This window comes from Odontomachus brunneus, unplaced genomic scaffold (assembly GCF_010583005.1).
Source record: "Odontomachus brunneus isolate Ranch 3 - 2012 unplaced genomic scaffold, Obru_v1 Obru_scaffold_247, whole genome shotgun sequence".
NCBI lineage: Eukaryota > Metazoa > Arthropoda > Insecta > Hymenoptera > Formicidae > Odontomachus > Odontomachus brunneus.
The window spans coordinates 220,226-244,178 of record NW_022639697.1 but is presented as its reverse complement, the minus strand read 5'-3'; the positions used below and the strand labels follow the sequence as shown (position 1 = coordinate 244,178).

Genomic DNA, 23,953 nt, shown 5'->3' with positions numbered 1-23,953 from the left:
GAGAGAGAGAGAGAGAGAGAGAGAGAGAGAGAGAGAGAGAGAGAGAGGGAATCCGCGAGTCACAAAACGAACCACGAGCCCTGGGATTTCCATCCCTCATCGTCGTGGCATCTCTCTCGACTTACCGCTCCTCATATCTAGTAGCTCGCTCAAAAATAAATACACCAACCCAGTGAATCCTCGTTATCGGTATTTGCCTCGTACGTCCCGCATTTCGTCCTCGCTTCGTGATCTTCCCGCAGGTCGTCGCAGTTTGCATATGTTCCTCGAGGAGGGTGTACGCGGAGGGAGGGAGAGGCGCGTCCTCGAGACGCAAGTGAATGACGCTTTTATCCCGGCGAGAGTCGCGACTTTAAATTCCACCCTCTCTTTATGGAAGCAGCGACGTATGTCGCCGAGAAGTTGCTCGCGCGTTACGGGGGCGAGGGGAAAGGCAGGGAGAGGAGGGGAGGTTACTGAGGAGGGAGGGGGGAGGGTAAGCACTCACGCGGAAAAGCCCTTTCGCGAGATTCGAACCGCTCGGCGTGGCAGGGAGCCACTTTCGAGTCGAACCCTTCTTATGGTCCTACCGGGAATACGTTCATTCAGAGATACGCGCGCGTTCCCCGGCTTTGGAAATTCCCTCCTGCAACTGCACCGGCGGCGGAGGTAGTACCGTCGCGCGTTGATTCGTTCCCGTGCAGTCCCGTAGCGTCCCCGTAACGCTTCCGGAAGAATCGTCGAGGAAACAGGAGCGTCACCGAGAGCGACAAGGAATTCCTCATGTGCGTTCGGCGCAATGACGCGAGCGTTCGCATTCTCGCGATGCCATCTCGAGCGAATCGTATACCACCCTCCCTCCTCCGGCCCCGCTGATTCCTTCCTGCTAAATATAGGTATATATCGATATATAGGGCGCGCCATGCCGGAGCTCCGTTCTGATGTATTGTGTGTAGAATGTACGCTCCGCGCCTCGCACACCCCGATATCGAGCATCTTATTTAGCCGCGCCAGAATCGGAAATATTAATGCAAAACGCGGAAGATCATTTCGAAAGCGCTTTATGGTACGACGCACGCGATATTAGGCTTCTTCTATAGCTCGATGAATATTATCGACCCTAGTCTTCGCTACCACACTCGACTACGATGCATTATATTTTGTACAGGAGAAGGGCCCGGCGAAGATGGAGCACTTTTCGTGAAAAATCGACCAAAAAAAGATTAAAATACTTCTTTCTTTTCCGTAACTAAAAACTATCTCTCTTTGAAAACAGTGAAATATATGCCCCAACAAATTATTTACATCACTTCCCAAAAACATGTTTGAATCAATTTCGGATTTGAGAATCAGATTTAAATTTAGAGTATAAGATAAAACAGACCACATAGTGTTCCAACTTGCCAGCAACGCCGCTTAATTAATGAACAAGTTTTCGGGTTCAAAGTTCATTCCATGTGTATTCATTCACAAAGTTGGGCAGCACAGTTAGGTATTACTTGACATAATAAACAAACAAGTATATATTTATGACTGTTATGAACAATATATTATTGGGCTTAAACTTACCACTGGGTTTCATAATTCACGTTATAATAGAGAACACAAAAGTGATTAGCAACACCACACTGAGAGAAATTAATAAACAAATATTTCCGATCAAATTCTGATTAATTTTTATATCCAATCAGAATATCCAATTAAATACTTCCGATTATAATGGCATTTCATTAGATAAACCGATCAAAAAGTTATGAATCGATATTTCTTAATGTTTCCTGATCGAATACAAAAATTCATCGACATTTTGATCCAAAATAACCATTTGTTAATTCTTTATCGGATAATTTTTCTCAGTGTATTAAAATTCAGTTATAAGTACAAGAGTATTGAAAGCTGCAATTAAATGCATGACTGTGAAAACAAAAATAATTAAGTTGTTCCATTTTACCTATCCTCTTTCTATAAAACAGATTAGACATAAGTAAATTTTCGATGAAGTTACACGCCTTAAACGAAATAAAAATGCCTCTCACGGTTTTCAAAACATCGCACATCAAAACGTGTATGACCACTTGGTCAATCTGGCTAAATTTATATGTTAAAACAAGTAGATTTAAACTCCATCTAAATTCTTGCGCGCCCAAGTGAAAAGCAGCGAATAGTAGATAAAAGTGCTTCGGAATCCTATAAATCGACTGGAAGTAGCTAATAGAAGCGTAGGTTGATCCAATATGAGAGCGTACTAAATAAATTACGCACACTTCGCTATATAGGATTGTTTTATGGATCGACCTTTTGTTAAGAGACCAAATAAATCGCTCGGGAAGAGAAGATTCTTCCACGATATCTGACCCATCGAACTATCGACCATCATTGGTTTTCTCTCCGCGATATACGTCGTTACGCTACCGTGTGGAAAAATATCCCACGTTCTCTTTCTTGATTTGAATCTTCGCTTTCTGAATTACATTATCGGGGACTGGAACGATGACTATATCGATAGCTGTTATGATATTTCGCTAAAGGAATTACTGTTAATATACGGTATAAGAGAGACCGAGTCTAGAAGTCACATGGGTCAGTTGTCACAAAGTTTATATCTCACGTAATAAATGGAGGAGCACATTCTTCTCTACAGTATAGGTTGCTTGTATCATGTTAGTTGGGTGCACGAAACGGTTTATGACAGAAACATCGTATGTGGTACACTTTACAAGTACTTTTTCAAAATTGGATGCGGTGAGTGTATTTTTTCTTTTCTGTATTTTTATTGGTCCGTTGGTTTTGGAATTTCTGGTAGCAATTTCTCTTCAGTCGTAAGAAATGTTATAGATTAAGAAGTATTTACAGACAACATAATTTATAAATATGATCTAACTAAAGATTTAAATCAGAATCGGAAAGAGAAAGAAACATAAAGCAAAGAGCTACGTTGTAGATCAAACTTTATGCAAAAGCATGGAAACATACACAATGATGTGCATGTCACAACAGTAAATCTGTGTAAAATCCTACAGAGTCCCAAATTATTATTATAAAGTTTATGAAAAATATTATCTTTTTAGTTCAATGATTGTTTATTGTATGTCTGATATCAATAACTTCAATAAAAACTTAAAATCTAAAATTTAAAACTAAAACTAAAATAGAGAGAAATAATTTATCTAGTTTTCTTTACATAAAAGACATATGACAACTAATCATGTACGGAGTGTATAGAATGAATAGTCACATTTGCACAACTTTCTTTATAAGATAATAACATTTTTGTTTATAAATTTTGTATATAAGTGTATATAAGAATATTTTTCCCTTTTATCTAAAAGTTGTATCTATATGAAAATGTGTACAATATTAAAAAATATTGCATACGTCTTTTTTTCAGTATGTAAAAAGTGTGACAGAATTCTGCTCTCCCCTACTGTATAATTTGCATCTTGAAGAGCAAGCGTGATTCGAGAAATCGTGTATGTCCATCGGAAAAAATATAATATACGACAGACGAAGGGAAACAGGAGAAAAGAGGGGAGAGAGAAAGAGAGAAAGAGAGAAAGAGAGAGAGAGAGAGAAACAGAGAAAGAGAGTGGGAAAATCTCATAGAAAGCAAGATAAGCGAGAGAGGATAAGATCGTTGACGAAATAAAAGAGATACTCCATTTTCGCATGCAGGCAGGATCATACGTACAATGGCTCCTTTCTCGGCCGGCAGAATATAAAATATTAAATCGATACGTGAACTCGAAAACTGCAAACCGATGGACGCCGTTGGAGATTTTATTGTACACCGGAGGTAAGTTATTATACCGCAATGCTGTGTGAATAACACCACTTTCTCACCCGGGCGGAATAAAAGGCGGGGATTGCTCTGAATCATCAAGGATGTGCGTGATCCTTTTAAAAACTGTGCACGGAGAAAAAGAGTCTGAATTAACGTGTCATGCTATGCTTAAGTAAGTTTTGGTGAAGATAAACAGACTCTCTTGTTATGAGATATTCTGGTATACAACCAGAACACTTAGTTGTAATACCGGCCAGGGTAGTTACTGCGTAAATAAGTTACTGCGTAATAATAACCTACAAGTTTATTATGATATACACGCGAATATTCTAATAATTTCTAAGAAACGCGAATTTTTAATGGAAAATATAAATGTAATTTTACTTTCATTGTACTTTCATGTAAGTAAACTCTCATTTGGTTTAAACCTCTCATTCACTTTAAACACGATGTAATCAAGTTTGTCTGGCTACCTTAACCTAAGATTAGAATTCATCCATTTTTCACTGAACAGTTTAGTTAATTATATCCTGAATTCAGAATAATTCACCAATTGTTTTCAAAATATAAAGCGAATTCTATAAATATAACATTTAATCGATTATAAATTTCTGATTTTAAACAAAACTATCAATAACGTTTACAATAACGTCATAAGAGATAAGCTTTTAGTCAGAAAGATAATATAATTTCTAATAAAAAATATAAATATAATTTTACTTTTATTATAAATTCATGTAACTAAACTTCTGTCTAGATACTTTAACCACATGTAACCAATTTATCTGGTTACTTTAAACAAAATTACACGCGAGAGAAATTATTCGATAAGAAATTAACAAACGGATATTTTCGATCAAAATACCGATGAATTTTTGTATTCGATCAAGATCTGATGAAAAACATCGATTCATAATTTTTTGATCGTTTTATCTAATAAAGTAGTTTTATGATTGGAAATATCTTATAAAATTTAATCGGATATCCTGATTGGATATAAAAATTCATTGGTATTTTGGTCGCAAATATCTGTTTGTTAATTTTTTATCAGATAATTTCTCTCAACATGTGGTATGTTTATATTTCACCAAAGCTTGGTTAATATGTATCCCAAATTCAAATTAATTCGACCAATTTGATTTCCGTGTGTATTCTTCCCCCAACGGCACCCCCTCTCAACTTCGTAAATACATATAAACGGTCAATGGACTTAGTTCCACGACCAGCAAACAACAACAAATACACAAAATCTTTTATCACGAAAGTAGTCTTTTGCACATCTAGAGACAAAAGAAGCAGAGCCGTAACTGTTACTAATTCTGTATTCGATTATCGTTTAGCTAACGTTAAATCGCGGCTCTCATAAAGGAGTAATTTAATATCGAAAGAAAAGGTCAATTTAGAGCGCCGTACTTTAAGAACATGTTACTCATCACCGGCAACCTCGTTACATCGTCGAGGTCGCTTCCTGTCTCTCTCTCTCTCTCTCTCTCTCGCTCCCTCCCTCCCTCTCTCTCTCTCTCTCTCTCTTCTCTTCTCTTTGGCCCGCGGGGCTTCAAACGAATTTGTCAGTCGCACGCTTCGCGAAACACAGGGGTGCCGTTTTCAGGTCAGCTGCCATTATTTTGCGAACCAAAATTTTAGACCAGACGCGGAAGAGTACTCGTATCCCTTTTTCCGCCCTCGCGCGGTATCCATAATTGCCAGAGAATTAAGCTCAAAGAAAACAAGTTTTCGTGCGGGCACATTTTCCGCGAACTTTTCACGCGGAGTTTATTCCACTGGTACATTCCTGTTGAGAGAATAAATCGAGCGCCCGATACTCTCCTCTCTTTCATCTCCCCCCTTTCCTCTCCTCGCCGTCTCTCTTTCTGCTTCTCTTCCTTTCGACTTCCCGGCTCGCTCGATTAACATTCTAGCAAAAATCTCGCCGTTCCTTTGCTCTGATGTTTGCAGTAACATTTGAGTCGCGCGCATCCCGCCGTCTTTCGCGTAGTTGCTTCCTCTTTACGTTTAAATCAAACTCACGGACATTAACAAAAAAGGAAAAAATCGCGCCAAACGAGGCACGGAGAAACGAGTGAGAAGATACGAACACTCGTTACACTCTGAATTAAAACTTTAAATCATACGCGGAATTCAAAAGTTTGGTTGGATAAAGCAATTTCTCCGCTGAAATATGAACATAATTCAGAAATTCCGATTGAAGTTATTCCGTTTAAGAGAATGCCACACACATGCTTGAAAACTTTACCGACGGTTTACCGACTTTTTTCTGCAAAGTTTACGTCGTGTTGGTTGTGCAGAATTGTTATAAGTGCTTTCACGCAACGAAAGTAAGTGCGTAAAAATGTACGCAAACATTGCTCAATACCTGACGGAAACGATACCAGATTTCACAATTGACATCTAGAGTTGTTAGTGAGTGTCAATATGCCTGGTGCAAAAGTTCTGCAGCTCCTATGTACATGTCGAACTTGTGTCCGTTCAGAACAATTTTAAAAAACATTGTTGTGTTTTTATACATATATATATTGAATTTGGAAACTTCAAAGTATAAAAAGTTTGTAAGAATATTTCTACACATTCTATATAGAACGGTTATGTTTTCTGTTACCCGTATGGAGATTTGTTTGGAGAAAACTGATTTGGTTCTAGCGTCTGTCCAGTTTATCTGAATAGACGTTAGACGGAATCTAGCTTGTCTGAATATTTGACCATTTCTGGGTCCACCTCGCACCCTCCTTCGGCGCCCCTCACCCTCAGTCGCTCTCCTCCTCTTCCTCCTCTTCCTCCTCCTCGTCCTCTCTCTCCTACCTCGTCGCCTACTATATTTTTACCGTCCACATTTTTTCCACCTGCCATATACACGCGATGTATACATTCTAGTCAATTTTGCTCACCAGTTATTGTAACTTCCAGGCTAGTAGTTATCTTGGTTTTCTTGATATAGACGCCGCTACCGGAGCTTAACCTATAAGTCTATTCTTTTCCTCTACACTGGTTGCACCAGCATAACCTTTCAAAGACATCCCAAAGACATCTCTTAAGAACTTCCAAATATCTTCAGAATATTAAATTTAAATCTCTTAAAAATCTTATGCTGTCAGACGAAAACTCGTCTGTAGGAACAGAAAAATTCCTTTATGAAGTTTCTGTATAGTCAATTATTTTTAGTTGCCTCAACCGAGTTCTAATATCGCTGAATGTTCAGACAAATATTTTCGATTGCGACAACAGAAATATAAGTTTTCATAACATATCGCTTTGGATTACTTAATTTTCAGTTTATTCTTATTCGATTGCACCGAGTTTTTTTTTGCATGTGACAAAGCAATCCCGGCATCACCTTCATACCGGTAAGCCAATTTTGTATTTTATACTCTATACTTAATTTTGTTTTTTATACTCTAAAGTCTGTCCGTTATTTTATATATACTTTTGTGTTATTTAATTATTATTGACACAATTTTCTACAACTTATTTCACACACTTTGGAATATAACATTGGCTAAAAAGCAAGCCTGCCAGCGGCCTAGAAAAGTACTGATAGTTTTATATTTTTAAGGGTTAGATTTCACACAAAGTTACACTGAGAGAAAAATTATCTTAAAATCAACAAATATTTCCTTGGTGGGTGCCATTAACATATTTACTTAAATCTACATTCTCTTTACTTAAATCAAATATTGTTTACTTGATTTAAATAAACAATATTTGATTTAAGTAAAGAGAATATAGATTTAAGTAAATATGTTAATGGCACCCACCAAGGAAATATTTGTTAATTTTAAGATAATTTTTCTCTCAGTGTATACATAGAGCTAGACGAGGTTTACAAAATAGGCCTATCTAGAGCCAAGAAAAATTGGCTCGTACCTAGACTATTTCGAGTAGGAATTCTCATAAATAGAGCAAAGCAAAAGTAGCATACATTTACATAAGGCTTATATGCGTAAGAAATATGAAAAAAGTGGCGCGTGATAATGCCAATGCTTATCTGACAAGTCGCTTTGATGACTGCTTTTACGTTATCGATATTCTTTGATTTCGTCATCCACTTTGGCATCTCCTCAAGTTAATCAGGAATCTTGATAATTTAGACTGAATTCCGATATTTTCATTTCCGAAGCGACCACGCTTCACCAGAAATTGGTTTATTCAACAAATCCAACTTGTTTTTTCCGTGTACTAAAAATGAAACACCTAATTTCTTGCACGTTATATTCATCCAGTTAACACTTACACAGACTACACAGTTCGTTGCATATTCAACATCTTTTTCCCCTTTCAGAGAGAAAACTTTATGAAAGGCGAATTGGCAACGAGACAAATACGGTATGAATAACAATTTTAAATGCCTGAACTGAGAAAGTGAGCGAGCGAGCGAACGAGAGAAAGAGAGAAAGAAAGAAACAGAGAAAGAGAGAGAAAGATGCTTCCGTTAAAAGTTCGATCAAGAAGAAAAAAAGAAAAGAGCGCTCTCAAGACTGTCGAAGAGCGCAAAGATTGAGCGTGAGTGGGGAGACCGTCGAAAATGATCGCGATAGGGGCAGATTGCGGCCATCACGATTTTGTGTAAAATCTTCCGAAAGATAAGAACGACCGAACTCCGATTCATGCTCAGAGCTCACGCATTTGAGCAGGGTTTACGAGGCTTGAAGCGTACGAAGGAACCCCAGAAGGGGTGGATCCGGTTTACGAGTCTTTCCGCCTCGGTGTTCACGCAAGATAGAACGAGAGAAAGACGAGAGTAACGCGCGCGCACGAGAGAGAGAGAAAGAGCGGCGAAGAGGAGAATACATCACTCATGTCCTCTTCTGGATTAGAAAACTGAGCTTCGTCTAGGAGCCAATAAACGTAAGACGTTGAATAAAATTTGAGAAGAGCGAAGAGGCCAAGACGTTGTCGCGGAAATCGAGCAGGTGTAAACGACGACGACGTCGCGCGCGCGAGAGAAAGCATCAACCGACTATATCCTCCAGCGGGGACGAGCGATCGCGATGTCGGTTATGAAACGGAGATAACGTAGCCCTATATTTGATCGGCGGGCGCGTCCGGATTCTTTGGAACTTCCAAATTTAGGCGGCCTCGAATTGAACGAAGTTTAGACTCGAAGAGAAACTTCCTTCCGGCAGCTGAAGAGGCAGAATCGGGAGATAATCGGAACCTAAAGTACGTCCAAATATTAAACTTTCCACGAGAAAGGTAGGGATCGTGTCTTACCAAGTTTTGCGAATTTGCAAAGTTTGTACGTCACATTATTACACGAGAGATGTCGTCTGTGTGATCTGTCTTTTAACTTATCGCCAAAAGTGTGTGTGACATCATACGATTCTTCTACATCTTCGACACATCTGCGACTTGATGTCGAGCATTCATACGACCGTTCGATATTGCCACACTGCGATATGATCTACAGTAGGCATGTATGATTTAACACAATAAAAATTAAGATACCTTGATATTACAGAGACTTTGATAGCAAGATCAATCCATATCAACCCACAGTATTCGTAAAATACTCAAATAACCTATAAAGAAACGAATATTTATATTAATAGTCGTTATTAGGAACTTCTCTCAAATGAGATACCCAGATTTGAATTCAGAGTTAGATGAGAGTTTTTCAGTTGAATCGCGATTACAGATATGATGTCACACATACCGTATGATTCAACTAAAAAACTTGGATCTAATTCTGAGTGAAGACCTGATCTCACGTGAGACAAACTTCGAGCAACGACTATTAATACAGGCCGAAGAGATACGGAAAGTTGAAATTCCATTTTTCAAAAGAATAGCTCGACAGATAATCGTTCGAGAAAGTTAGAGGAACTTCGGGTATTAAGAGGACGCTGGATACCGACAATTTCCTACTTTATATTATTTTTCTATTTAGTTGCATAGAATTGTTAATAATTTTACAAAATAAAGTACAAATGTTAATGATTTTACAAAATAATAAGTACAAATGCCAATGCATGGAAAGGCGTCAAATATTGTATTAGAAACAAAAAAAAAGTCTTATAAATTTTCTTGTTTGTTTCCGATAAAATATTTGATGTCTTTTCATGCATTGATATTTGTACTTCTACTCTGTCAAAGCATTTGCAATTCTATACAACTAAATAGAACCTATGTAAACTTAGCGCTCCACTTTAATAAAAATTCTCCTTAATTGCATTTGATTATGCTCAATTTGTTTCCGTTTGTTCCACTTTTCATTTTGTTTGTTTATTCGGTTGGGCGTTAGTGAAAGGAAAACTCGAGCCATATTGATATTTTCTCTTTTGTATTTACAAAACGTGAAATCAAAGAACTCACTGTTTGATTTTATTTGATTTACCACGAATGTCGCGGTTTAAGGGCTTGTATAGGGCTCGCAAATTTTCGAGAATCGGCCTCCGAAAGTGGGATCAAACGTGCGTATCTCGTCGAGTACTATCGCCTGAAATACACTTTGAGTGAACATTTTTTTCTGTTGCCTCAGTAACTTTCGCAAAGCTTTGAAAAAAATTTTCAAATTTCCGAAGTTTGTGTCAGCGCAATATTGGTGGCAGAGCCGCTTTCTATCTCCGAAAGTGGAGTCGAGCGACATTACAATAATGAAGTCATGTTTTATCTGATTAAAACCCGATTTCACCAACGTTTAACCCTTTCGTATTCGTCGCCTGAGGCAACACGTACTTCGAATTGACGTCAGACGCCAAACTAATCGATATTTTTCGCCATCAAACTGTCAAATGTTGTTGACAATTCTGTCCTTCACGATTCTAAGCGCAATTTTAATTTTATTATGTAGTTATAATAGTAAAAACTAAAAAAATTATCGGCACTCGCCATCTCTCCACTTCGGCGCTGGCCGTTCTATAAATAATCGCAATATACTAATATTTCATTTTAAAATTTTAAAAGTGGACTATACAAAATACAAATATTCTAGTGCGTTATTACGATATGAAAAGTGGAAAATTATTATTGTGCAGAATATAGTTTGCACTAAAAATAATGCTGCATAGCAAAGGGTTTTTCTGAATATTTTGATTTTATTTATTTATTTTTCTATTATTTATCTTATTCTATTTGCTTTTGGTGAACAGCGTTCGCCACACTTTTATATTATTAGAAACAATAACGTGTAGAGAAAAAATTGTTCTTGCGAATAGAATTAATTTAGGGTTGAAAGGGTTAGGGAGATACTGAAGTTAAAAATAAACTCGAAAAATAACAATAACGCAGAAACGATGGTCAGTAACACAATCATGCTAATTTCTTGTATATACAGAACTTATATAAATGTGTATTGTTTTATTTTACCATATTCAGCGGAAAACCACGTGTGTAGAAATCTTTCTGTAAACTTTTCCAATATTTTTAAGCTTTAGATGAATTCAGTTGCGAAGGTATGCAATGTTTTTCAAAATTTTTCTGTTTGAAACATCCATATTTTTGATTTGTACAAGCTACAGAACTTTTAGATTAGGCAAATATTACGCTTGAGATTTTACATTAAAAAATTTGTTTCCATTTCTGTCACATATTGAGCAATAGCTTTATTTATTTTTGCACGTACTTTCATTTCATATATAAAAACATTTGTAATTATGTACAACCAATACGACATACGACTTGTTGACGTAAACTGTAGAAAAATGACAATGTTTAGTCGATAAAGTTTTCAGCTTCAGTATACCCTTAAACTTCGATTAAACCTTAACCTGAGTTTAAGTCTTTGTCGGAAGGCAGTTTAAACTCAGATTAAGACTTAATCGACATGGGTAAAACCGAACATAAAAGCCGACATGTTGCACGACATATAACGAAATAATGAAAGGAAAGCTTGAACTAAGTAGCTGTTAATGTTTCTTTTTCTATGTTTACAAAGCGCGAAATCACAGGACGTATTTGATTTCGCGTCGCGAATGTCGTGGCTTAGGCTGGCGCTTTGTAAACACAAGAAAACACATCAATATGATTCGAATTTTACTTTAATTGACGCTTAATCGAATAATCACGACTGAAGAGGAATGGCGTGTGGAAAGGAAAGCTTTCTCTCCAACCTCGCAAGTTGCATTTCAGACTTTAGGTTCCCCGAATATACATATTTATGGGGATCTTCTTTAATCATTAATTGAAGAAAATTGGTGGATGATCGCGATAACAAGTTAATGATATCTAATGAAGTAAAATATATTAATGTTATCTAATTAATTAAAAATCTACAAAGTTATTAGGAAGAAACCACTATAGTTTATCTACAATATCTCGCGTAATCATTCACAAATCTTCTTTAATTAATAACTTAATAATTATTGCCAATATCGCAAAATGATTTGGGACTTTTAAGTTCACCTTAATCCGTACTATGCCTCCATAAGAAGAGCTGTTCAAAGATTGTTTAGGGACACTCTGTATAGTATGTTATATGAGAAAGTAAACACGATGTCGGCTATTAAGTAGTAGTTGTTTTATATATATTTATAAAACATATTATAACAGAACTTTAAAAGTTACAACAGATTATAAATTCAATGTTGTTTACACTACTGACAGCGTTAAAAGAAATGTGATTTTCAGACTTTTCTAAAGTTTTACCTATCCTTTAGTTTTTTATTTAATCATTTTCCTACTATTTCTAATATTATTTGATCACACAGACACATTAATATTTATGAAAAAAAATAAAAATTACTTCTTTTGCAAAATAAATAAAGAATTCCGTTGCTCAATTTATTTCTTAATATCCTTCCAAAATCTACCTTGGAAAATTAATATTACATTAAAATTACTATTGATATACTATTGATATATTGATAAACAAAATTTATAAAAAATACGTTATAAAAAAAGACACTGGACATTACAACTTGAACGAAAACTAATTTCGAAATTTTTGAATAGTTTTCGATTCATCTTTCAAGAACCAAATTGTATTATCTGATGCCTCTGATGTTCCTCCTGTAATTCTCCTCGCGCTTCGCTTTTAATTTGTACACGCACGTCGGTTTGCAATTTGTAAATTTTGACCTGTGTCAACCGACGCTACGAATATAGATATTCCGGTTTCGCGCGACGATGATTTTTAATAAATCCGGAAACCACAGGCAGGCGCGGGTCGCTCGATCGACACCTACCTGCGCGGAATGAGAATTTCATTGGCACATACCTGCAGTGATTGCGGCGAGATGCATGTGTGATTCGTCGATATGTCCCCCGTGATCATCGGAGGTACGGACGAGTTGCATTTGCTGATGCCGTACGTTCCCGCTCTTCCATATTGAGCGTGCTCCACAGAGATGGTCGTACCGGGTGGGCATTTCAATGTCATCGTTTCCTCGTCGCAGGCCGCGCGCTGATAGGTCTTCAGGGTGCCTGACAACAGGGCTGTCGAGTTAAAAACACACGAGAGGAAAGGAACGAAAAATACAGCGCGATCGAAAGTAGAAGTGAGATTGAACGAGTCGACGGCGAAGGTCGAACCCGCAAAGTCGACGTGGATCGAAAGCGCATTTGTAAGAATTATTGAGCGACATGGACAAGTGGCGAGACGTTAATAGAACAGACGGCGCAAAAAGCGCGACGTGATCGTCGGGAGGTCGAAGGGTTAGGTGAAAGACATGCACAAGTAACAAAGCGCGCGAAAGAAAACGCGAGCCGAGGGTTCGAGTCGAGTATCGGGGATCGATGGATGAGCCGTAATGGCGTCGCCGCCGCAACAGTGATCAATTTAAGGGGATTGAGAGTAATTAACGAGTGGATCAAGCGGGATTGGTTCGGTCAGAGCGGGCACGTATGTATCAATGGCGCGAATTCGCCCGCGAAAGCAGCGTCGTTTCGTTTGCACACGATACGCGGTTTAACGTAGCGAGAGAGCGGAAGCAGTCGACATTTGTGGAATTTAACGCGGAGATCGTTCGCGACGATGGAGTTTGCGGAACGCAACCGCAGACGTTCCAGCGTGTAAATGCAGATTCGGACGATAATTTCGCGAGTGCCGGCCAATAAAGGACACACAGCACAGTCGCAGAAGTTCCCGAGGAAATAGCCAAGTGATTGTAACAGCGCATGATAACAGCCAGCCGAGAAATGCGACGCGATAAGAGCGATTCAAGCGTGTTGAATGAGCCGATGTTGATGCACGAGAAATGCGCACGAGACACGTTAATGCGACAAAACATGCGGTTAATGCAAGCAATTATGATGCCGGCACGGGGAAAGTTCGGTTTCAAGCGCAGACGCGTGATATTTGCGAGCCGAGGGAGCGAAGCATGCCAATGTGTGTGTCACCAGCACCGATGCGTTAATACATCATCCCAGCCATCACCATCGCCGTCGTGGTTAAAGAGTCGGCGTCACCGCCACCAACACCATCAGCGAGTTATCAGCAGCCCACGGGACGGCAGCAACCATGTCGATATCCCGGCAACATGAAAAATAAAGCAGACAAGGGAGCTTGTTAGTTACGTCACGAGGAGTCACGTCCAAGACGCGCGGGATATGTAAATTCTTCAATATTTCCCGACACAACGCGAGCCGAACGGCAGGAATTCGCACACAAGGAGCGGCGGCGATAATTCACGCGCCGCGACGAAGGAGAGCATCTGTCTGACCCGATATTGGTCGTTTCTACTGCGACGTAGCGCTCGAGCTGCAACCGGCGGGACGGAGGATGCGCTTTCCAATTTTATTCAAGTAAATTTGCAGAACGGAAACAACGACAGATCGGGATCATTTCTATCGTTCGGATATGCCCGCGATCTCGGCGCCGCTGACGCTCTCCTCTCGCAAATGTTACTTTATACAGATTCCTCCTCGAGGGCTGTCCGAAGGCGCCAGACGTCACTTTACGGCGCCACCAGTTTAAGACTGGTGATACCGTATTTCTCGTTTTTTTCCGTGCCGCTGAATACAGCCACTTAGCCTTTGCTGGTGAATTCTGTCGTCCCTCGAGCGGAAAAGTGTAAACTGCTAATTATAATTCGGGAATCTGGCCAAAAAGTGTTGCACGCATACACAGTAAATTTGGCACAGACTACAATGTAACGTATCGAATTAATTCAAAGTGGATATTATTGTCAAAATTATAGTTTAAAAGAAATCGATTTTTTTAAATCGCTGGAAAGACGGGCTTTTTCCGAAAAATTGCTGTCCTTGTTACTTGTGTATGTGTATGTGTGAAAAGAAAAGATATTTAAAAAATATATATAATAAATTTTGAACATGCGAAAATTTACTCTGCTATTACCAAATCAGTTTTTCTATTTCTTAACTATAATATTATTCCAATTTTAATGAAACTCAGAGAAGAATGGTTATGTTCTAAAAGGACCATTTCGCAATTTTATATACTTCCTACTCTTCTAAAAATAAACACTAAAAAAATATATGAACGACGTACATCTAGGACTATATAACCCCGGTCTCCCCTATCCAGGAGCCTTAATTCACGAAACACGCGATTCTCGAAAATATAAATATTACGACTTTGTTTCTACTATGCATAGTATAATATAGAATACGTCAACGACTATCGGCGATATTGTAGAATTTGTTGTCTTCCGCATCGACATAGTTCGCAGTAATCGTCAAGACAAGACGAGGTTGAGGAAGGACGCAGAGGCGTTTTCCGGCCATAGTACATTGGTACATCGTCTTGGTAACGACTGTCTTCTCGTCCTGGTACCTACATTATATGCATAAAGCCGAGCACAAAGAGTAATGCATACAAACGATTGTTGTACTGACGATAACAAACCCGCGCCATTACATTCTGTGGCGTTCCGCGCGCAACGTTCGTAAATCAACGACCGCGAGCACGCAAACTGTAAAGCGCGGAACTGCACTGGCAGCTACTTGGGATCTTCGGGGGCCCGCTGTAACCCGACTACGTGATTGGAATGACCGAGCGTTTCGATATGCCCCGATCTACGTGGCCGAAGAATACGCGAAGGTGAAGTTCGAATAGTAACAACGCGCGTGAGGCATTGTATCGCGATACGACACGCCGTCTGATTACACTTAATCGTGGATAAGTCTCTCATGTGATCTTTCTTTCTCCGTTCTTCGCATACAGCGAGTAACACTGACGTCTTCTTTCGTCTCGCTTCCATTCAAACAATCAGCTTGCTAAAATCTGTCATAAAAAAATCGAAAGAAACTTTGAGAAGACAATCGAGGGAAGGGACTTGGAGAATCTTTAGAATTTTTGAGATTTTATTTTACGTCGCTTATTTGTAATGTGTAACAGAGCATATATTGTGATAAAAGTTGCAACAAAATTTTTGTAATCTTGAGCCATTTATGTTCGGAATTAATATATATTTAATTAAAAATGTTATACACGTTTGACTACAAAATTACGATAATTAGTTGAATGTTTTTATACCGTACATCAAGTGAATCGTTAAATTCACTATGCTTGTGGTAATTTATACCAGAATTTCAGTATAATCCAGTTTAAAATAATATCATAAAAAAATGTAATTTTTATATCATAAAAATATGTAATTTTAATATAATTTTACTACAATATTTTCGCCGCGTATATTACTTTTATTTAGTTTTTTAATAACGTTTTGTTTCTTATGTGGAAACATGTAGACATATTTTCGTGCATGACAATAAACGCTATTCTTTTCTAACAATATGAAGAAAAGCATTTCTTTTGTGTATCTCTCCTTTTCTAATTCAGTGATCTAGTTTCGCGCAATTGCGCAATTTTGATTGTTATATCTCGTCAAAAATCATCATGTCCTATGTACGACATTTCCGCAACAATTCGTTATCCTAATTCGTGTAATCAGCGTCTATTCACTCACACAGTCGCATAGACATGTATATATAAGTAGATAAATAAAAGGAATACGCAAACATTCTACGGAGAGCACATACTTGTTACCGAAAGTAGGTTAATGGCCGTCTCGAACATAACACTGTATCCTGATTTATCTTCTATAATTATTATGAGCTCGCGCGGAAATTAAACGCCAGAATATCGTGGATTACTCACATTTAATGACATCTGGATATTAACGTTATGTTTCCGAGCAAATATTAGCGATTTAATATATAAATATATTAAAAATAATCTAAACATATATTAAAGCGCACGAGGGAAGAGAGTGAATTACATGCACAGTTAAACGTGCGCATAAAAAAATCATTTAATAAAATTCTATATAATTAATTTTAGTACATGAAAGAGAGAACTGTTGATGTATCCGTAATGCATGTCATATTATGCATTAATTACAACCTTTTACCAGACACAATCTAATACGCGGGATAATATTATCAAACATAAAGGACCTTTACATCACGAACGACACAAATATCAAAATTTCCTATAATTATAAATAATGTACAAAATGTCGAGAATAACAAAGTGTTAATAAAATATGATATTGAATGAAGTAATAATTTTATCATGTAACAATTTTATCATCAACTTTTATAAGATTTTACATATACTTCTAACTTTATTTTAAAAATATATTTTTATTATATAAATAGTAAAAACGTTCTTGTTTTGTATGTCATATCTTGATCACTAAAATCGTATAAAAAAAAAACAAAATTGCGTTTTGTCGTTCGAATTACTTTTGCAGGCGCGTTAATGCATGAATTACAGAAAACTTTATCTAAGGCGATTCCTCCCACCAAATTCTTTCGCGGAATGTTCGATTTTGCTCTTATCCTACATCTTAACGTGTGAGAACATCGCGCGCGTGAGCCCACACTTTTACGGCGACAAGCTGTAGAGTAACTCACGGCTGGAAGTAAATTGTTGTGCTGGTAACGGATGAATGTGGCGGAAGTAGGACGGTGAACTCGAATGTTTATTCAGTTGCAACCATACGAGTACGACTTCCGTGGGGAGCACATTATTTAAAAGGTCCATTTATTCGGTAGATCGTATATCGCGTATCGAATCGAGATAGTAGGAGCGAGAAAGAGAGGAGGGAGTGAGTGAGAGAGGGCGGGAGGACAAAGGCTGGAAAACAACTTGTAAATTCGCGGGTTGACATGAATGGCACGTCTGTTACAACTTTTGGAGTGTGGCTTTACATATGATTCTCGCTCCAATCAAGCACTGTTATTTCGGCACTTCACCATGCCTCGTTCCAGGAGAATCGATACAATAATATTATGAACAATAATATGTCATTTTATTGTGAAGACCACTTCGCCTGCGAGATAATAGCGAACGCATAACATAGAGGGTCGATAGGATCCCCGTTTTATTGCGTCCGATATGTGTCAAATATGCATTTCTATCTCTCGACCTTAATTGAAGACAGATCTAGTGCCAGCTAGATCGGTTCTTTTATTCGACGTCGATTACGTTGTGTAATAACACGATATTCCGCGATGAAAGATTAAACCGAATCGAACGTGTTACGCAGAGACTGGTAGGTTCGACTTAATTCGTCCAGCTAAGCCGAGGTTTAAGGTTCCTCGAAACGAAAGCTTACCCAAGGATTAAAGTATCGTTGCTACGATGGAACGGATATCGCAGAGCAGTGTAAACATGTCGTAGTCCGACGGGAAAGTTTAAAAATAATGGCCGTACTAGTTCCGCAACAACTTCCTATAATTGTAGTGTAACTGCGGTAAGAAACTCGCTAGAGCTTATAAAATAGCAAAACCCATCAGAACCTAATTTATTCTTCTTCCCTACTATTATACTGAGAAGAGAAAAACAAGAAAATTAAAAATATCGTTAATTAATTTAAGGTGGAATTATAAAGCCGAAAAAAGGAGACAATCGCGAATTAAAAAAAAATAAAGATATCAATATAGGGAATTTTGATTATACTCAACAATTTATTATTGTTTTAAGTATATATGTAAAAATTATTTTTAAAAAGATTTGAAATTCCGTCCAGGTTTTTTATGTTGAGCGCGATGTCGGTGAACATCTCTAACTAGTGAACAGCATTACAATTCGTGTAATAATCTAAAACACATGGCAAGAAATTTAAAAACCGCATTACATTTTGGAGAACGAATCTAAAATCTTTGAAAATTTTTTAAGATTCGTATTTTTCTCGGGATACTAAATAAAAAAGAAACAAAGAGACAAAATTATTTGAAACTTCAAAATGTCTCCATTTTGTTAGATTTCGATTTTCTGCATATAACAAAAATTCAGCAAACTCCAGCAAACTCCAGCAAATTTAATGTAGTTCGTAAATTTGCTGATTCCATTTGATTTAAATTATTATACGAACTGTAATATGGTCCATCAGTTAGAGAAAGAGAGGGACGCAGGTCAAAAAACCTGACGGGCAAAATTAAGATTTTTTAAAATAAAAAATAATAATTTAAAAAAAACTTAAAAGGATATAACATAAAGAATATAGTTAAAATTTTGTGCTGGTATTCATTTTATTAAAAAAAAATTCATAAAAACGTATTTTTCAGCTATCTTTTTCTCTTTTGCCAGAACCTCCCCTAAAATTTATCAAAATTAAAATTATCTCACGTTTACGATCTGTACATAATTAAATAAATAACATAATATAACAGCAAAATATCTACACAGGAATTGGAAATATACCAATTTATAAAATATTATCTATTCGTTAAAATATTATCAATTGTAACTTAAAAGTTACCAACATATTTCGACCATTGCATTTTTTTTCTTTTATATACCAATGTTTTTTCCGAGTTTGTCAAAAGCAATAATACAAGACATTATTTAAATAAATGAATAAATATTTATTGAGAAATATTGTTACGCAAAAAACTATGATTTTATCATCTAATTATAAAAATTAAATGAATATGGCGCTGAAGATTGTGGAGGGACCATGCAAATTATGTAAGAAAACGGAGTATATATAACGTGCGAATATTATTATCGCTATTATTAATCGGAAATGACGTTTTTGTTGCACAAGAACAGTCCGCTTCGCTATTCCATTGTGACTGTGATTACAATAACGTCCGCGCGATATTGCTGTACTAATTAAATTCGACTAACTTTCGTGACACACGCGAACGATTACATTTTGCACAGCTACTGCTCGTTCAAAACTTCCCTTGAATCTAATTGTACATTAATGTGCGTTTACGAAGCCACGTGAAGCACAATTTACGACGTTTGAGATTAATTTAATACTCAGCTACAGAAAATCCGTAACACCTGATACGTACCGCCGGAATTCGTTCACACTATATGATCAATTATCAAACATTGCGCGGTCGCACTTGCAATATGAATGATAAAATAATTGCACGTTTAACTAAGTAATGGTGAAATCGCACGCATCGTTCGAACAAATTTCATTTCGCCGCCGACGTAGTTGCCGCTCCGAAAGAACGTCAATATTAAATATTCTGTTTTTTTTTTTTATTTCAGCATGTTATAACTATTATTACAATCTATTTCCGTGAAATTTAATTTTTTTCACAAGGTTTTGAAAAATGCAATTTTAAAATTGCAATTGTTCGCTCTTCGAATTATTGATAAAAATACAGGCTTGCGAATGTATTTCACAAATTTTGGGAAAATGAAAGAGTTGCGCTAAATTATGTGCCAGCCGTATTCATATCGATAAGCACAGGTCACGGGGATATCAACGGTCAGGTTCTCGCGGCCAGATTCGATCAGTGTGCTCGTCCCGGTTTGGTCGTTACGGAAACCGGAAGACGTGCTGCTCGAGTTGCTTACGAGGCAGCTTGTACAAAGTCACCCCGTAACGCTCGTTCTGCGGAACAACTGAAATCTGGAAACGATGCCAACTTTTCAGAACTCGACCAGCTACGACGTCGTAGTCGTATCCTCTTCATCTCTCCTGCTCCTTCGCTCTCTGTCTTTTTGTCGTTATACGAGTGCAACCACTCAGACTTTTTATTCTCCACATTAAGCGACAGCCATGAGATATCAGGTCACAACTTTGCGTGCGACTACGGTGGGGAAATAGGAGAGGAGAAAAAAGATAGTCGGATTTAGTAAGCAATTCGGAAGCGGTCAAATCTGAGAGTCGCAGTTGATGTTGCGTTACCTAAGAGTCGTACACGGAGAGAACTTTACGATAAAAATTACGCGGAAAAAAATCTTATAATAAGTTAACAAATGCATTTGGTTGAGCGATATTTAATATCAAATACAGTGATAATTACCAATCATCTGATAATTATAAAATAATTAGTAAAACAAATTCTTTATTTAGTTGAACCAATTAAATAGCTGGTAAATAATACCAAACAGTTTAAGTAATAATTATTAAATAGTGCTAAATATTACCAAAATATATAGTCACATTTCGTACATGATTATCACATAATATGGTAAGTATTACTAAACAATAAGATTCTTTTTAACAAATTGTTTGATAATACGTAAATTGGTAAATAGTCACCAAGTTTTAGCAATAGATATCAAACTTTGGCAACAGATATCACAAGCCTTGTTAAAGTTATTTGTTAATATTTATGAAAATATTTTATTATATTTACCTACATTTTTAGTTAAAACAGTTTCGACCAAAACATCTAACTAACTATTATCCAGACTTGATAGTTATTACTAAACCTTATTTTTGTGTACATTTATAGTGAAATTAACTGTATTCCTCTTAGCAAAATAAATTTTATTGTCTATTTCTGTACTACCAAAGCATAGTAAAATAAAAAAAAATGTATACGAAAAAAAGCTATGTTTTTACGTTGTCTGCATTTAACGAAATGTAAAATGAAACAATTCTTCATCAAAGAAGTTATTTTAGTTTATAAATAACTTAATATGACACGCACAAATTTATATTATGTCAAATTACACTGTTTATAATATATATCAAAACTTATTTTTAATGTTATTGCGGCGTTCAGTAGCTCAGTTAGGGAAGGAAAATTATCTCGGACTTTGTAAGTCTTGTTTACGAGCCGACCAAAATCTGTGGAGTGTAACAAGGCAAAATAAGCTTTAACTTTCCTGCTCCCCTATTCTAACCCTCCCTCTTTTTTTCTCTCTCTTCCTCTCTCTCTCTCTCTCTCTCTCTCTCTCTCTCTCTCTCTCTCTGTACAGTCAAAAGTGGATTTAAATTATAAAGCTGTTACCATCGTGTAATTTGTCTTCGCGAAAAACGAAACAGTGCTAATCAATTACTATACAAGGTATCTGAAAATTCGTTACGTTGCCATGGCGTACATATATAGGACTCATCAAAATGAACACAAAATTTATCTATGATTTCGCAAGGAACCACATAAAGTTTTGAGTTATTAATTCAAAAAGAATGATGAATAATTGGGCACTATACGGTGCAGGGTGTAACGACAAGTACGATTTCATACTACGAAAAATTATAATGTTTTCTATATAAATTTTTTTAAATATCATTGTTTTTAATAATCCAGAAATAGGCCGTTTATATGATCAACCTTGCTAAGGAACATAGTAAGAGCATTTTTTTCAGTTGAAATGCAAAAAGAATACAGTCAAGAATACAGTGTCTAGATATGCTGTTTATCGGACATCGTATTCAATACTGCTTTGTGCAGTTATGTCGTCATTCAGTTAACATAGTGTTTTTTTCTTTCATTTTAGGGGCTGGCACTTCGAAACTCCGGCGGATAAAAAATTTTAATATAAAATAAAGTTACAGTTTATTAATTGTGAGAGCCATGAATTGATTTGTACACATAATAATACCAAATAATTTGGCAATTACCAAATAGTTTGACTATTACGAAACTAATATGAATTAGCCATTTCATGTGTCTCTATTGCATATTATGGTAAATATTACAAAATAATATGGTTTTATTTAAGAAATTATTTTATGATATATACCATATATATTGGCAATAAACAATAAATGTCTTATCAGGGCTTGCTGAGGATATTTATTAATGCTTACCAAACCACGGTTGCCAAAGCGAATTATCAGAGAGCCAGTATAATTTCGTACATTACAGTGTGCTTTGAGACTGCCACCATTGTTTCTACGGCAACAGATTGGACGAAATGACGCGCACGTGTGAGCATCCGCGCACGCGAGATATCGATAAATGAAATTTCACGGGGATAAAGCGTCGTTCCCTCTACATTTTGTCCGCGCAACAATTAACCGAGCAGCATTTAACGACGAGTTTTGCCGGCAGCTTTTGCGCACGTCCACACGCGAGGGGTATTTAAAATGCAAGGCGGCGTATTGCGTTCGAATTATCCGAGAGAACATACGCACGAATGATTACTGATTATTGCCTACACATTGTCGGGGATTAATGGATATTTTCCATGAAAACGTAATGCGCGATCGATTTGGCGTCCACCTCGCGTATACATCCCCGACTCACACTTCCACCGTATATATCACCATCGCCCCCGCTGTCAATTCGCACTTCTATATTTTCAACTGCCACCGTGCGCGTTTACGATGTGCCCGTGTGTGATGCGTCCCGTCGCTGCTGCAACGCGATACGGCGGCAAATGACTATTGTTGATGTCGCGTTAACAGAAAAATAGTAACCGCACCGCGCGGGATTCTCCCAATTTACGGTCTAATTGAAAATAGGCGTCTATATGGGCGTACTTTATCGGCAGCGTGAGTTTTAAGCTGATACGTCGGGACAACGCGCGTATAAATTGTTATTGATCATTATCTATATCGTCGGGGTTAATGGATATTTTCCAGCCGGGGCACAATAATGAACGCACCGTGGAATATGAGTGCGTCGCGCGCGCGTGCGCGGAGATATATTACGCCGTTAATTTAATTTACGATAATATTATTTCTAAGAACTGATATAGTGTTCCGAATATATTAATTGCAGATAGTGAGGAGATATATTAATCACGCGCACGCGTGTACACTGTAAAACCAAGAGTGTAATAAGTACACATTTGTGTGTGTAAAGGTACTTACTTATATGTGTAATTTTATTTTCTGTGCAAAAATTACACATTGCCATGCATAAAGGATAACATTTACACATCTAAATGTATAATGCAATATGTTTTCCTGTATACAAAATGATACACAGTATGAAACGTGTACAAATAAACAAATGTGTACTCTTATATATAATTGAAATGTATAAGAGATACACACACAAAACATCTTTATACATTTACATCTTTATACATGTGAGATTAACGTAAGAGGAAATATGTATTAGGTTTTGAAAAGAGTACTCGTTATTTTTTATGAAAAATTCGATAAAAGCGCAAAGTAT

The 23,953-nt window shown here is 37.0% G+C and overlaps 1 protein-coding gene across 5 annotated transcripts in view; it reads right to left on the bottom strand.

Annotated features, from left to right (window-relative positions):
- Positions 1–23,953, bottom strand: part of LOC116852673 (protein eva-1) — a 341,153-nt gene that overhangs the window by 135,730 nt on the left and 181,470 nt on the right. For 3 of the 5 annotated variants that reach the window (XM_032833244.1, XM_032833248.1, XM_032833246.1), the window contains exon 2: positions 12,930–13,147. In XM_032833244.1, the coding sequence (XP_032689135.1) occupies positions 12,930–13,147 (218 nt within the window). The remainder of the gene's footprint in view (positions 1–12,929; positions 13,148–23,953) is intronic. The other 2 variants (XM_032833245.1, XM_032833247.1) reach the window with 1 other exon arrangement.